At 41.2% G+C, this 17328-nt stretch overlaps 2 protein-coding genes across 4 annotated transcripts in view; both read left to right on the forward strand.

The window, feature by feature from the left end:
- The first annotated feature begins 507 nt into the window (after positions 1-507).
- On the forward strand, positions 508-9285 carry rnf170 (ring finger protein 170). The gene is made up of 7 exons (XM_084046913.1): positions 508-663; positions 2016-2171; positions 3689-3764; positions 4612-4726; positions 5604-5677; positions 7231-7362; positions 8251-9285. The coding sequence occupies exons 2-7, from the start codon at positions 2032-2034 to the stop codon at positions 8518-8520; spliced, it is 807 nt and encodes a 268-aa protein (XP_083903039.1). The 5' UTR covers positions 508-663; positions 2016-2031; the 3' UTR covers positions 8521-9285.
- Positions 9286-15978: 6693 nt separating this feature from the next.
- Positions 15979-17328, forward strand: part of hook3 (hook microtubule-tethering protein 3) — a 37223-nt gene continuing 35873 nt past the window's right edge. For all 3 annotated transcript variants that reach the window (XM_084046053.1, XM_084046052.1, XM_084046051.1), the window contains exon 1: positions 15979-16128. In XM_084046053.1, the coding sequence (XP_083902179.1) occupies positions 16069-16128 (60 nt within the window). In that variant the 5' untranslated portion in view covers positions 15979-16068. The remainder of the gene's footprint in view (positions 16129-17328) is intronic.

Below are 17328 nucleotides of genomic sequence, written 5' to 3' on the forward strand. Positions count from 1 at the left end.
CATAGACCTGGTTGCTTATTTCTCTCACACAACCTAGCAACACTAATGGTGACGTTGCGACATAGCGTTGCGACCTAGCCCTGAAACATGACTGTCATAGTTGCGACCGTGTTGTAGTTCTTTTGACGTTAGCTAAGCTACTGTAACTTCATTAGTGGATCAGCTGTTGGCAACAAGGGGGGGGGGGGGGGTAAGCACCTTTATTTTCAATGTGTACATGTCTGGAGTGTCTACGGGGTATAGTGCTGAAAGTCCCTGTGTCTATGGGGGTGAACCCTACAACTGTCGTAGATTGAAAACGTCAGAATTATAAATACGTCTACGAGAGTTGTATTATTTTTGTAACTCTATGCTAAACCACCCATATATTTACAAGCAACTTTACAGGAAAAACAAGCCCAAAGTCGCTTATAATAAGCATAGATAAGCAGACATGGCAACGTTGTGTCGCTCGCCACCAACGAGTGCACTTGTGTGGACTCTGCCCGACACTCCCACAATGCATTGCATCAGTGCGGAACATAGTCATAGAGTTAGAACATAGTACCTTGGAATATTTAGTCTTATTATTGTAACTCTCTGGTGTTTGGTTGTAGTTATATTAGTAGCTATAAGTACCAGGGCAGGTGGTCCTGACTGACGGGTGGTCTGCAAGGCAACAAGGTACCGTTAACATTAGCAGCACGTTCTTATGACATGCTGATTGTTGTCAAACAAATGTCGTTGCATCATGCATGTCGTTAATTGGCGTCACTTTGAAATCGATAATCTACTGATATATGAAAGATACAGTATGCTAACATTAGCCTGTGTGTGTGTGTGTGTGTGTGTGTGTGTGTGTGTGTGTGTGTGTGTGTGTGTGTGTGTGTGTGTGTGTGTGTGCGCGCGTGTGTGATCCTAGCAGTATCGCTTTTATTCAGGATCATGTTAAACATCTACGACGTCCTTAATACTGTCTGTAGTGGAAAAACAATCAATAATGAACGCTAACTTCACTTGACTATAGTATTGGTCGGTGTTAAGATGTCAGCTGCTAGCAGTGGTAGAAAGTAACTGAGAACAATTACTTAAGTACTGTACTTAGTATAGGTATCTGTACTTTACTTGAGTATGCTAGCTTGGTTGGTTGTCCAACTTGTCCTGTTGAATCGATGACAGAACCAACTTAAATTCAACAAAAAGAACAATAATATTCCTTGCACAGTAAAATATTGGTTATTGTGCACTCTCAGAGTATAACTAGTATTTTCCTCTGTATCTTCAGTCATGACTAGTCGAGTTAGAATCCAAAATAATGACCTGGCCTGTTCAAATAAGTTACAAATAATGCTGGCCTAGTCAGACGTATACACGTAAATATATGTCTAGATTTCAAAAGGCAGTCATATGGTTGTTTTCTTCTTTTGACTATAACATTTAGCTTATAATGATATAATATAAACGATCAGCTAGCAGTTTTTGTTTCGATTTTGTACTTTTCCCCTTATGCTGATCAATAACATAATTTAAATGATGGAATTGCCAATGGAAACCAAGAAATAAATTAATATTGGTCACTAAACTTGGTAGGAGAAGGAGAATGACAAGTTTAATTTGTTTTAATCTTATATGATATCACATTTTTGTGTCAAATATTGGCTCAGAAATTGATAGTGAAAAAAATTGCATTTTCTCCAAGAGCCTGAGAATAATGTGCAGTATGAAGGATTCACTGATATATAACACTAAACAAAATAATATGTGCATGTGCTGGTCGTCCAGGATTTTATTTTCCCTCCTTCCAAGTATGTTGTCAAAATCTGTCCGGCTTTAAGCTCCTCATAAATGTGTCATACACTTAAATCTATCTGAATCGTAGACTTTAGCCTGAAGTTCTTGCATGGGCTTCTGTCAGATTTAGTGAAACAACTTGGCACCTCCTTTATTTGATAATATATATATGTTTGTGCTACTACTTACATTCAGTGTATTTGATTAAAAAAAACTGTATTTTTCTTTGTCCTTTGCTGTTGTAGGCTATGAGTGTGTGTGATGGAGGAGAGTCATTGTGGGGAATTGGACTACATGATCCAAGATGAGGACACACTCATCGAGGGAGTCAGCAACCAGGTTCTGTTTGTGGTGGTGCTCAGTGTTGCCTTCCTGGGAGGCTTACTGACTCTGCTCTGCAGGTATTGACCCACATATAAATACAACTTTAAGCATTGTTTTCATTCTTTTTTTTGTTTTAAGTACTTAAACCCTATATACATTTGGTCTGTAACAAAAAAACATCACATGGATGCACCTGGGACGTATCATCAGTGTTGTAGCCTGGGGTCATAGGATGTTTCGGGTCTCGCAACATACACCCTCACCCAGGTGACCCAGCCAGGGTTGATCAAGCCCCGACTTACGTCCCAGTAGCTACCCACAGTCAGTCCTAAATAGGGAAAGACAGGGCCACTCAATACGCTTGTCCGAAACTACTCTGCCAGGAATGGGGGAGAGCGGAGGCTCTGGCACGTGGAGGGCCTAGGCTCTGTGGATGGCCTCCTGGCCGGGCTCCTCCTCCGTCTCACCAGGTCCAGGACCTGAGCGTTGCACCAGACTCCCCCGCTCCAAACATTTCATTCTGGTGTGATGGTGTCTTGGCCCGCGGTGGTACTGCAGGCTCCCTTTGCGTCTTGCTTGAATGGTCCTCCTAAAGGCCTCACCGTGGATTTGTTGGGCTTCTTCCTCACGGAAGACACAGACTGGGGCGCCAACCCAAACTGCTCCCGGATGCCGTCTACATTCCGGCTGTCACCCGTCTCTCCGGTGGTCACCAATCTATTCCTGGTTGTCGCGTAGTCTATAAATTCCTATGAGCCACTATAAGTAGAATAACTATAACAAAAAAACATCACATGGATGCACCTGGGACGTATCATCAGTGTTGTAGCCTGGGGTCATAGGATGTTTCGGGTCTCGCAACATACACCCTCACACAGGTGACCCAGCCAGGGTTGATCAAGCCCCGACTTACGTCCCAGTAGCTACCCACGGTCAGTCCTAAATAGGGAAAGACAGGGCCACTCAATACGCTTGTCCGAAACTGTACTTGTCCCCCACATTTTCCCCTCAACACCAACTCTCTTTGCCGAAAACAGCTGATCTACAAGCTCATTGTGTCACAAAGAGCTTGAAGATGGGCTATTTTCGCAGAATGTTCACTTATTATGACATGTTCTCTCAGGCTTATGGCAAATAGTTGTTTGTTGTTTTGTTTGTTTGTTGGTTGGTTGTTCATTGTTTTTGATGTAAAGCGTCCTTGGGTTCATGAAAGGCGCTATATAAATTCAAGCTATCATTATTAATATGCCCAGGGTTCATGTGGTTAATGGGAAAAGGTCCTTGCAGTATTGCACAGGACCTCTCATGAGTAGCAATGGGAATAGTGTTGGCAATCCAAGTACTTAATAGTGTCAAAGCAGATGTGAATCACGTTTGCAGTATAGTTCTGTTTGCTGCTGTAAGTCTGGTAAGCCTGCACTGTGGGACAAAGCTGCAGTAAAGAGTCATCATGTGAAAACTTGAGTAGTGTTTGTTTGCAGAGTTTACATCAAATGATATTTGATTAATTACATCTGTATTGTGAGTTTGTTGGCATTCAATTCAGGTGGGGAATTAACGCATGCATAACCTCTCTTTCATTCAACCTTTGTAGAGAAGATCAGCAGAACATTCATCCTGAGAACCAGGAACATGTCCGAGCCGTCCGACAACAGCTCCAGTCAGAGCAGGTAAGCAGCCACTTAAAACTTTGCCTTGTCCAGGCAAAGATAGGAGACTCAGACTCAGCTAGGTGGTTATATTATCCTGTCTGGACAAGGGGAGGACAAACTTGCAAACTTTGCAAGTTACTGTTTTTTGTAGCATGTCTATGGAAAATCCAAACCAGTTCCATATTACTCATGCCAAATAAGTTTTAGGGACCAACTCTGCTATGCTGCCAAATAAAAAAGGAGATGGAACTTTGGATGCGTGCATGGAAAAACAACAAAAAGAACAAATATAAAGGCTAACAGCACATCACATCGTAATGCAACTTGCTAGCTTGTAAATTTGCAGCGACCGCGTCGTATCCTCTCCGGAATTGTGCCCTCCGATCCAGTTGTTGCCATGACAGCCCTTGCGCCTTCAACTGCAACTGTCATATTTCAACAGCATTGTAGGGGAAACACTTAAGCAACATTTATTTCACAAATCCATGCAGTAAAATCTGAAATTGATTGTACAGTCAACTGGAAGCCATTTCACTAGCCGTTCACTAGTTTTAATTATTAGTTACAAAATAAATGAACTGCTCTAATTTTTGCACTGCATTAATATGTTACAATGTTTGGATTCAGGGGTTTTGCATTGGTAAATTTCCTTTACTCATATGGCCTATTGTTTTTTTGTTTGTTTTTTTCATTTTATGTTGATGCTGGGATGAGAGCCCCCCCCAGAGTAGAGCACTTGTCAGAACTACTAAACAGATATTTCTAGTCCAACGATTGTAAATCCCTGCTCATGTACTGTAACCCATACATTAAATGCTCATATACTGTACATGTACTTAAGTATTTATTTTCTCCTTCATCCCAGGATGAAAGTCCTCCATCAGAGCCTAGACAACAATTTTATACGGACATGTCCTGCCCTGTGTGTCTACAGCAGGCTGTGCTTCCTGTGGAGACTAATTGTGGACACCTATTTTGTGGTAAGACACTACTAGGCCGGACAACACAAATATTAGTTAAATAAAGTTAACCGCTTAAACCCTCTATATTTAGTAAAACAACCCTGAGTTAAGCGCAATATATACTCATTCCGACGTCAGGGTTCAGACAGGCTTTCCGAACTATAGCTCGGAGAGTCAGGACATCTGGAGGTGCACGGGTTCCAAGGAAATGCTTGAAACCACCAATCTGAAGTTTGGAATGACGTCAATTTGTAGTTTTATCACCTCCCTAAGTTTGGACATCGGAAGAAGCATTTATATGCCTATACAACTGTTACTGTACTTGGACTTTTTTCCGTCTACACTAAACCAAATCTCTTCAGAAAAAATAGCCGTTCTGTTTTTGCCAAAATGTTTGGCGAAAAGCTCACAACACTTCCCAATGTGACGTGCTATGAGCTTGTAGATCACTAATGTTTGGCAAAGAGATTTGGCGTAGTGGGTAAAAAGACCTAGTCTCCTGGGGGACTTACAGACAGTAATGCATTGAGCGATCGTAAAAATAGGGCAGATATACAGATGATAATATTCAATATGATTCTTTAAACTAATTATGTTTTTAAAAGTGCATCAACTCTACAGTGCTGTTAGTGTTTGCTGCTAACATATCTGGAAATTGCTTTGGAAAAAAATGGTTCACAAGAGTGAATGGAGTTGTTGGCTTAACAACAAACTAACCAATCACAGAGCAGAACCGAGTCGTTCATAATTAAGCACAGAGTTATTTCTATTCAAAAAATAATCACCATCTTGTTCCCAACACCTATACATACATCCCAAATAATATGAATATGAACATAGTTTATATAAGCACAAGTTTACTTTAATGAAAACTAAATATTGTCTTTTTCTACAGGGTCTTGTATTGTAGCCTATTGGAGATTTGGAACTTGGCTGGGGGCTATTAACTGCCCCATCTGCAGACAAATGGTGAGACTGTGACTGAGCTGAACTTTTTTTCCAAACTTGTTTGTGATTCATGTAATGTAACATTGAACAGTGAGTGATAATATTACAAAGTAAAAAAGAAAAGTGACAAATGTTATCACTACAAACCTTGAAAATAGCCTCCTAGGAGTGTGCACACTGGTCCGTATTTTTTGGCCGAAATTCATCGCACGTAAAAATAATTATTCGACCTCACGTTGTGTCAATCGTGTTCTGTTTACACACAGCCTCTGTAAATTTGTCGGTTATATTTTTTTTCGGACCAGGTTTTTTTGCCTCATATTGTCAATGTTGCAGTGTTTTGAGGCTGTAGACTACAGCCTGTGGATTAAGGAAAGGCAAGTGTGTGTGTCCCAACCGCCAGCCGCTGTTTAGGATCACGTGGGTCTTCATTTTGATGTGGCTCCAGTATAGCAAAGCATCAAACTGAGCCAATGAAATAAACAAATTGAAAGACCAGGATAATCCCGCAGCCCCTTGATCAGCGGGTGAAACTCTCCTTGTTCATAGCGATGATTTTATTTTTGTGTAAGTGACCACACACACTGCTTGATGACTGATTTTCATTTTGCAAAATGCTCTGCTATTAATAGAATAATACGCATTATTATCAGTGTGCAAGGTACGTGTGTGTAACGATTCATGGATTAAAAAAAGTATTCGGGTCTGCAAGCTCCAGCAGCCACTATAGGCTGTGGTGCCTACACCCAACCAGACCAGAAATTTCGATCTGCACTCTTTCCTAATGTGGCTAAATGGGGAAAAAAGACAATTTTAAGGTATGTGGGTAATGGGTTTGGTGTAACGAGCAGCACTGCCTTTAGGGGTGCTTAGCGGGGCTAATGAGACTCTGCTTGTTTTTATATGAAGTGTTTTATTATTTGCGATTAACATCATCCAGCCCCACACACTTCTGACTCTGTTCATAGTTGGGTCATTTTTAATAGGTGACTTGGCCATCATCTGCATCCTGATCACACATTCAGGCTTATCATTCACCAAAGGGGGAAAAGTCCTGTAACTTCACTTCATAGTAAGACGGTGTCACAAGATATGACTGTACAAATGTAATGTTTTGCTTGCTATAGTGAACCCCCCCCCCTCCCCCTTCAGTTTGGCATGGCCCTCTATAGCAAATTTTGTTAAATGGCTATACAGTACACAATTCATGCTTGACCCACTAAATGCAGCACATACCAGCACGAATGTAGCACAAGTGAACAATAAGTCTTACATTGAAAAAGTAACGTCTCTAAAGATCGGTACAAATGTAGCAATTTTCTTTTCCTTTTTTATTCCTTTTAAAAAAAAAATATTTGTTGTAGTTGTACAGCTTGTAAAATATGTTAATTGAATTATATCATAAACGTACTACATCAAGTAATATTTTACAGCACCAATCAGCACAAACACAGCACAAATGACTGACAATATCACATAGGATGCCAGCTTCACAGAAATGATATAGATATCCCTGTTATGGAGGACTAGTGGTAGTGCTAAATATGATCTTTTCTATGCATTCTTAATTCCAGGTGACGTTACTCTTCCCTCTCTTCCATGAGCACGCCGACCCACAGAGAGTCCAGGATGGCGAGGCACAGCCACAGCTCATCCTTAGAGACATTAATGACTACAACAGCAGGTTCTGTGGACATCCACGATCTGTGAGTGTACTTTTGCCAATGTATAATTGACATGACATGTCATGTCTGCTTCATTGGCCTGTACAGTAGAGAGACTGGAAAGAGTTTTTAACTTTGCTAATCGATAGTTACAGCCGTAATATTCACGATAATTAGTTGCAGCCATAATATTCAAGACAGTTTGACAGTTATTTTTTACAGGAACAATTGTAGTGTTTGTTTGGTTGATTTAATCACCGGTATTTTCAGGACAAAAAGCTCCAGAATTGCCTCTATCTCAGGTACTACTAATATATTGGGTTGTAATCGTAAATAATATTTGATTAAGTTGATTCTTAAAAGAAAGTTGTCTAAACATTTTACCTCCTTTTTTTCATTGCTTTTTCTTTGTTAACATTTTGGAACCAAAATACTATATATAGATGGATAGATAGATAGATAGATATAGAACTGGGATCAATAAGGGGAATCGATAAAATCCTAATGATACCATTAGGGTCATCCCTAATGGTATTTCAATGCTTTATTTAGACATGACATGGAAGAGTGGAAGGAAAGTGAATTTTATTGCTCCTAATAAAATTGTTTATTTTAAGCTGTTTTGTAAAGTGACTTTGGGTACTAAGAAAAGCGCTATTAAAGTCTGTATTATTAGAATTGGAAGGAGAAATGAAACCGGTTCGGCTGGGAATTGAATGAAGGATAATATAGCTACAGTGTATGTGGCTGAGGCTCTAGCTGAAACAATAGTGGGCCTATAATAACATAGAGCTTTCTCCTCTTTTTGTTATCCTTTACTAGCTGACCCACAGCCTGGTAGAGGTTCCCAACCTAGTGCTTTTAGTTCCGTCATGATGATCTAAACTAAGTGTCCCCTATCTTTTTGTCTGTGTCTCCTGTTCCCGCCAGTTGATGGACAGGCTCCGAGATGTTCCCACCCTACTCCGTCATGCCTTCAGAGAGATGTTTTCTGTGGGCGGATTGTTCTGGATGTTCAGGATCCGGATCCTCCTGTGTCTGGTCGGTGCACTCACCTACCTAGCTTCACCACTTGACTTCATTCCTGAGGCGCTCTTCGGCCTACTGGGCTTCATGGACGACTTCTTCGTCATCCTTCTCCTGTTTATTTACATCTCTATCATGTATAGAGAGGTGGTAACACAGAGGCTCAATGGCTAACTAACAAAATGTGGACACTTTAAAGCTCATATCAGGGCAAAGAGACTCTGGAAGAGGGAGGTGGGCAGTTGATCGATAAGTTTGTTTGTTCCTCAGAAAATTAGTTTACACAGTCTGGCCATCATTTTATGAGTTAAAAGGGGGAAAGTTCAATTTTTTTGTTTGTTTTTGTATAAAATGCACTGTTAATGATGGCATAGATTGGCTTAAGACAGTGCCAAGTCTAAGTGGACTACAAGATATCAAAAATAGCATATTTTAGATATCCACTGGCTACTGAAACTGTAGCGACTTCTAGACAAATGCACTACTGTCCACTGTCCAGGTGTTTTAGTTACATAGCTGGCATTCCAAACGGTCTTCGTATTTAATACAAGTACAAACAAAAAGCCAGATGTGTATGTTTTCAATTATAATTATAAATGTTATGCTGAATAGAATCTGATATAACATCAGTTTAGACAATAATCGGGGGGAGTTTAGTGCACCCTTTTTGTCAACTTTTAAAATGGACCATCCTGAATGTACCACTACAGCCATGTCTTCCCTCAAGTCTATCAGGGTCATATCTCAAATGTGCATATAATTGTGAGGAACTCATGTATGTAAAAGTATACGTAATAGTACCTTGTGTATAGGTATTTAGATCTAATGAAATCCACTGGTGTTACATTGGAAGGTCTTTTTTTCCTATATTGATTCAATTGAGTATTTCTACTCATCAACCTCACAAAAATAATGTCTTAATAAAGATAACCCTATTGCTTTTGAGCCACATCTTCAGGCCCTCTCTGCCACTTTGGTGGCTTCTCCTTATCCTCTCTCCTCTCTCCTCCTTCGATGCCCAAATATCTGAAGACTCACAAAAGAATGGGCTGAGAAGCCCCTGTACTGCAACCAACCTTCATTTTGGAGACACTTAATCTGTCTGCTGTCTGCTGACAGTTCTGCATACTTGAAGAGCTTCTTTCAAGTATTCCTTTTTTCAGTTGTGTGAATTATTTATTTTTCAACCACTGGATGGAGACATGCACAGCAGCAGAATTTACATTTGGGGTTGCAGAGTAAATTTTAAACTTTAAAGCTTGATTGGTTTATTGACATCTTAACTGACAAGATGCATATACATAAACATTTGTACATATCTGTCGAAAGGATGAAACAATAAAGCTCGAGAGCTTATTTCCATCGAGGTCCTTTGGGTGTGTGTGTGTGAACTGAGTGCTTTGTGCTGGGAGGGGCAGAGAGAATTATTACAGAATTATAAATGTATTAATACAATGTCCATTTTACAAGACCACTAAAATAAAAATGTGTATATAATATGTATAAATAATGACTTATTTTCTATCAATTACACACAAGTGAGTAGCCATGATGAAAATGACTGAATGAACTGTCTGACATGTCTTCATTGAATTTATTTGTGTGAAATAATTTAATCTAGATGTAAGCGATGTTTATGCTTACAGCTTTAAGACAGAACATGGCTATAATATGAATATACAACCACTAGGTGGAGACAGCAGATCTATATATGGACATTTCTAAAGTGGAATTGACTTTCAGATGCAATTTGCCACACATTGTCAGAAATGTATTACTGATCACTATTTTAATTTACGCAACCAGTGTTTTATGGCAACTGCAAGGACATGATATGTGTAAATACAGGATTTGGTCAACATAAAGGACAAATAAATACATAAATAGGCAGTTGCTCAGTTTATTGTGATGTAGTAACCATGGAAAATTACCTCAACTTGCAAAGTGATTGTTCTTTCTTTCTTTCTTTCTTTTACTTAACTCAAATTCACAGACACCTGGAATGAATGCATGGTAATGTCCTTTTGTAATGCATATGTTCCTGCATCAGTCCCTTCATCAAACAGACATGCACGAACACACATAATGTATAAGTAGGCCTATGTCTTACTGATGAATTGACTCGAGTACAGTGGACCACAATGGAAACAATTGTTATACTTGTACTTTTAATAATCTTGTATCCAATCGATCAATCAATCAATCAATAAAAGGCATAGTCAACTGGGGGTCCTTGAAATGAAACAGTTCTATCCGACCCGCCTCCACCATACGTCACAATGTTCACAGAGCCTGGCCCCGCCTCCACTATACGTCACACCAGCAGTCAGGCCCCGCCTCCGCCATACCTCAGACTGTTACCAGAGCCAGGCCCCGCCTCCACTATCAGTGTTGCCATGTCTGCTTATTATAAGCGACTTTGGGCTTGTTTCTAAAGTGCAGTTGTTTCCTAATTTTGTTTTGAACCAGTGGTTCATTTTCAAGTCAAGGACCCCCAAATTAATTATATTTGTCAACGGACCTCCATCTGAAAACATGTTATGCCAGGGACCCACGATTTGTGTTGTTAAAATGTTTCAATTTCCTTTTCCAAATTTCTTCAAGATTTATTTGAAAATAGCAGATCTACAAGCCCAGCCCACAACAACATTATCCCTTTAAACAAGGGATATGTTTAAAGGGCGAACGGCGAAGGTCGCTTCATTTGGGCTTGTTTTCATAGACCTTCAGGATAGTCCAGTTCTATATGTAATTTCGTTCAAATTTTCGGGGGATTAGGAAAACTATACATTTTTGGAAACTTCAGAGTATAACAAATCAGAAAATCCATGATTCCATTTGCGCAGAAGCCAATATGGTGGCCATCTTGGATTTTGCAAAATGGCGACCTTTGAATATTAGTTTTTCAATATCTCGACTTCTAGATTACGTAGGATCTGGATTCTAGTGGCTAAATCTACATTTTTAGGGTCAGGAAATCCAATGGTGCTAATTAAAAATATGTACAAATGATCAATGGCACAGATTTGGGTCATAATCCTTGATTTGACCCAAATCAGGGGGGGGGGGGGGGTAATATTCGTTTTTCCACTATTGACTTCTAGATTACATAGGATCATGATTCAGGTGGTTAAATCTACATTTTTCAGGAAATCCAATGGTGCTAATTAAAATCAGTGATCATATAGCACATATTTACATAACAATCTAGAATTGTAATATATGATTATCTGAAGAGACAGAGACAGATGATTTCTCTCATTGACACAAGGTTGCGTCAATTATTTACACAAACACAAGCTAGACCGGTCTATACATCATCCTCACTATCATCATTGCTGTCACTAGCCAATGTATCTTTACAGTCTTCATCATTTTGGCAGTCAGCAGTACACTGACATCTGACATCTGGGATTTTGGAAGTGGCACCAATATGGAACATTCTGGGTGCAGAAAAGCACCCAGAATTTGCCGGCATTGCCGGCATTTCATGCCTTTACAGGAGCAGACAACACTGGAAGATTTTCTAGGATAGGCAAACCTACCTGGTGGAACAGCTACCTCAAAGCTGGTGATGATGGCTCGAGGCTCTGAAGATGCTTTCTCAAACCAGTGATGTGACAGAGGATCTGCTAACTACAGTAGCTAAGTTTGTATGCACTGCATACTTACCAAAGGGTCAAGATCAAAATCGAAAACATCCCTGAGCTGAGATGGCATCTATTCTGCAAACACATGGCAGAACGGGACAAGCTTCCACCCACCCTTGGTGCTCTCAAGCAGCATGTCCTAAGAGTCCATATTCAGGCCAGAGTGTGGAGTCAGGCACACATTGCTCAGCAGGAGTTCCTTGACCCACTCAACAATGGCTACTACAAGGGCAAGGATGGCCAGCTAAAACCCAGTTACAACTGAGTCCCTCCCAGCACCAGAGGCAATATTTGAGATGGTCAGATGTCACTGTAAAGCAGACTGTTCTTCACTTAGATGTCCGTGCAGATCAGTGGGGCTACCCTGTAGGAGCTATGTCAGTGTACTGCTGACTGCCAAAATGATGAAGACAAGATACATTGGCTAGTGACAGCAATGATGATAGTGAGGATGATGTATAGACCGGTCTAGTTTGTGTTTGTGTAAATAATTGACGCAACCTTTTGTCAAAGAGAGAAATCATCTGTCTCTGTCTCTTCAGATAATCATCATCTCACCACTCAAACAGAGAGCGTCTCCTTTCAAACCCCAATGGTTCTAATCAGCCCCCCGCCCACAGGAGAAGCCCAATTCTCTCACAACTTGCTACAAAAATTGCTCATGAAAAACTATATAATCTCCTACATTTAATTTTCCACCTTCACATGTGTCTCCTTCTCTAATAATCAAAAAGTGCTATATATTTCATGTCGCAATGTACTTCCGGATGGTTCGTTTTGCACCTTTTTTGGCCACATCGGTCACGGGAAAGAAATAAGCACTGCCGTGGTCTATGGAAACGAGCCCAAAAGTGCACCCAAATAAGCCCAACATCGCTTATACAAACAGTCAGACCTGGCAACGCAGCCTACGCCAATCATGCGTGAGAGATCTACAAGCTATGGGGCAGAGACGCCACCGTATCTTAGCAACAACTACAGCGCTCACTCTCATTGGTTGTGTCACGCTAAGAGCAGTTCCCAGACAATGGCATCGCAGAGAGCTTGCTGTAGCCATCACACACACACAGTCAGTCGCAGCGACGACGGACAGGGAGCTGTGATAGCTGCCATGTCGCTAACGCTAACGTGGTTGTCATGCCTGCAGCGACTGTGCAATCACTTTGTCAACAATGCACGTTCGTGTGGTCAATGTCAATATTGCTGCTCAGTTAGTCCATTGTAGATGGTGTATGTTTGTGTGTGTCTTCTGGAGAACTATGTAGCTCCACAGCAACTACAGTAACTAACGTAATGGCAGGACCGCCCCCTGCAACGCATGTTAGGCTGCATTATGGTCATGTAGTCATTTCAGATCATTTCGCTCCGATTAGAGCAGTGCTTATCAACCCTTTCAGGCCGCCCCCCCCCCCAAATAAACGTAATTGATCTGGGGACCCCCCCATTTTGTTTGACTCCGTTCCACAAGTACATATTGTGAAAATAGCATATCTACAAGCTCGCAACGCCTCAGGTTGAGAGGCTTTGTAAGCTTGTAGATCGGCTATTTTCTACATGATTTCCTCTTTCTTAGATTATTTGACAATGTGGCCAATGTTTTTATAGTATAGTTTGTTGACTACTTTTGTTGCAGAAATGCTCATTTCCTTCACTTTCGTTTTTTTATTGTCTCCGCCAGGCCCAAAGGCATGGCGCAAGACTATGTTTCACCCCCTGTCCGTCCGTCTGTGATAGCTAATCTCTCACATCGTTGACTTGATCGCAGCGAAACTGGGCACACACACTCCCTCGATGCCAATTCAGAACCTCTGCCCTATTTCTTTCACATGGCCCTGTTACAGTGCCACCAGGAGGCCGCTTTTTGCTAAACACATTTTCTCACAGTACTCCTACATATTTTGCCCAAACATCACGCAAATCGGTACACAGTATCTCCACAGTCATTAAAAAAAACGTCTCTTTCAGATTTTTCATATTCCATCCTGATTGGCTAAAATGGCTTCCAAAGTCTGCAGGACTGCTCCGTTTGGACCAAAATGCCTCACATTATGAACACAGCATGCACTTTCCGTGCAACTTTGCACCCACATTCCCACTATGCCGAGGAAGAAATTCCACTTGAGATTTCTCTAATCAGCCTCATGGTGGCGCTATAACAGCCCGATGTGGAGAGTCAGTGAGAGCTGAATAAACGAGGTAAAATGTGTCAAAAGGAGTCTGTACGGCTGTCGATAAATGAACACATGACGTCGGTGGGAGAGGAGATATTGTGTCTTTTGGACAAACAGCAGCGTGGTGCTGATGTTTGTTGTGTGAAGCAGCTTAATGTCAGAGTGTTTGTGTTGGAGCGCCTCAGTGCGGCTGCAGAGTTCATGTGCAACCTCTTCCAGAGAGAGACAGAGACACTAGAAACTCTGCTGGAGACAAAAACAAAAACACTGCTGGGCATTGACTTTCATATGGACATTGATCTACACACAGCAGGTATATCTGCTACACACACAACATCAAACTACACACTACAGGTATGATGCAGCGTTTGCATTCCGGCCAGCATGCCAGCGTACTTCCCATATGGTTTCAAGGTGGGCTAAACCATATGGACCCCATGTCAGCAATGTCAGCGGCATCCACTTCAGTCCCAACTGCCATGCCCATGCAGGCTATAAGTAGCTTCTACCTGGCCCTTAGGTGGGCCCCAACTAGCCATGTTTATGTGGGACCAAGGCGGGTCCTAACTGGGTTTGCCCATGCAGGCTTTAACTGGGTTCTACCTGGGCCCTAGGTGTACCCTAACCAACCAGAGTGCAGTGCCCATCGCGCCAATTGTTGTGACGTCAGGGCTCTCAATACTGCACATTGGTGGAGGAGGAGGGGCCGCAGGGCGACCGCACACATCGCTGAACCAATGGTAGCCCACGGATGTTTCCTCTGGGGATTTACAATCTGCCCCTCTATGCCACATATCATCCGCACTACAGGGTCTTCACTGACCGAGCCACGGCCCCACTGGCCCTCATGACGCTACGCCACTTATATGAGCTGCCAAGTGGCCGCGGGCGCTACGTGGGCGTGGCCGCGGGCTAGACGCGAGCCCCCGCGTAGCGGGGGCGAGCTTCTAGTATATTACAATTCTAGATTGTTTTGTAAATATGTGCTATTGATCACTGATTTTAATTAGCACCATTGGATTTCCTGAAAAATGTCAAACTAGTGGAAAAACGAATATTACATTTTTCATTTTTCCCCCCAAAATCAAGGATTATGACCCAAATCTGTGCCATTGATCACTTGTAAATATTTCTAATTAGCACCATTGGATTTCCTGACCCTAAAAATGTAGATTTAGCCACTAGAATCCAGATCCTACCTAACCTAGACGTCGAGATATTGAAAAACGAATATTCAAAGGTTGCCATTTTGCAACATCCAAGCTGGTCGCCATATTGGCTTCTGCGCAAATGGAATCATGGATTTTCTGATTTGTTATACTCTGAAGTTTCCAAAAATGTATAGTTTTCCTAATCCCCCGAACATTTTAACGAACCTTCTTTTTTGGACATATAGAACTGGACTAGCAGGCTGCAATTCCAAACTGGCCCCTGTCAAAGTCCTAACCTACCCCCCCTCCCCCTAAAACTGTCTATTGTACATATTTCTTGTTTTTCATACCAGTAACATGTAAGCTGATTGTATGACGTTCTGAATAGTAGTGTATATTTGTATGTCTAAATGTCATCATGATTTGAGTGCACGGGGATCTCATTTTAAATAAGCCAAGTGCTTCTATGAGCGATCCAGTTTAGAGGACCTTGTATTTGTGATTTGTACTTCCATGTACTGTTACCATGTCTTTCTAAATAAAGTATTCAATCAATCAATCAAACAAACCTGGTTGCGTGTTTCTCTCGCAAAACCTGGCAACGCTGTCCCACTACACGTCACAGTGTTACCAGAGCTCCGTACAGAGTCAGAACGTAGACACACAGAAACACCGCATCAGGGACAGAGAGCCAGTGGATAAATAAAGCTCTTTCCCCAAAAATCCTTTAGAGTTTGACGTTGAGTTACAATGACCACCACGACGGAGTCTTTGGATCGAATGGAGCTGTGTGAGAGCCTCTTGACATGGGTATGTTATGAAGATTAAAACGATGTTTTATGTTGATTTTGTTTGACACATAGTTTAGTCGGGCGCCCCTGTGACTGATGCTAGCATACCAGGCTAAAGTTAGCCTGGGCTACATTAGCCCAGTGGGGGAGATGATGACCATGAAAACAACATTAGTAACAACAACAACAACAACAACAAAAACACTAGCCCACGTCCACTATTGTGTCCAACAGGGGGCCCGTTTTGTGGTGTTTGTGGCCTGATAACGTGAAGTCAACATAGGCTGTTAACCATCCCTGCTTTAAAGCCTGTTTAGGTTTTGACTGTTGACACGTTAGCTGTTTAACTTCCCCAGCAGCCCCGTATTAAATGCCACATCTTTACAGACCGAGACGTCGTGGAGACGTTGGCCCTGTCTGGAGAAATAGTCTGAGTTTTGTTTTTGACGTTACGGATCATAGCTTTTCAATCATTGTTTCATAATATGGATACAGTATAGGTGGGCACTATAGGGACATCTTGGCACGTCGATGTAAACATCACTATTTTGTCCAAAAAAAAAAGAAAAAGAAAATATTTACATGATTAGTTAAGGTCTAATATTTCTGCATTTTTCACAAAACCTGTATATCCAGTCATTTTGGGGCATAAACAAGAAGTTGAAGGATATAATTAAGTCTGATAATGATGTACCGTGCATGTTCACATCATGTATTCTTTGTTACTTAAGACCATTTTTTTCAAATATTCAATCTTTTTTAAGATTTTGGACAAAATAGACCATTTTTCATCGATGTGTCCAGATGTCCCTAAGTGCCCACCTACCCTGTAACCCATAACATGCCCACCTCCATTCCTTTATGTTTGGTAACAGTCAGGCTTGACAAGTTACACCTTCTTGCCTTGCTAAAATCTCAGCACTGCATTTTATTACAGAAACAGTCAAATAGCCATCATCAAATGAAAAACAAAAACAAATTAAACATTATGTCTTAACACAACATGTTATGAAAACCAGTGGCCCGAGATAACATGAATCATACTACACAATATAACAATAGAGTGCACCATATAGCAATGAGTAGAGCAGAATACAACTGACAATATAAAACATGTAATAATCAATTATCGACAATTATAATTGTCAATGGCTAACACAATTTTATATGTTAACCACCCAAAGGTAGAAATGAATATATCATGACCATGGCTTTGGCA

The sequence above is a fragment of the Gymnoscopelus microlampas genome (genome assembly GCF_963454915.1).
Source record: "Gymnoscopelus microlampas genome assembly, chromosome: 21".
Classification (NCBI taxonomy): Eukaryota; Metazoa; Chordata; class Actinopteri; order Myctophiformes; family Myctophidae; genus Gymnoscopelus; species Gymnoscopelus microlampas.

Bases quoted from the DNA above. Each gene is read 5' to 3' on its own strand.
- rnf170 (XM_084046913.1), top strand. From the start codon at position 2,032: ATGGAGGAGAGTCATTGTGGGGAATTGGACTACATGATCCAAGATGAG. The intron at 4,727-5,603 runs GTAAGACACTAC...CTTTTTCTACAG, and splicing joins TTGTGGACACCTATTTTGTG to GGTCTTGTATTGTAGCCTAT. The intron at 7,363-8,250 runs GTGAGTGTACTT...TGTTCCCGCCAG, and splicing joins TCTGTGGACATCCACGATCT to TTGATGGACAGGCTCCGAGA.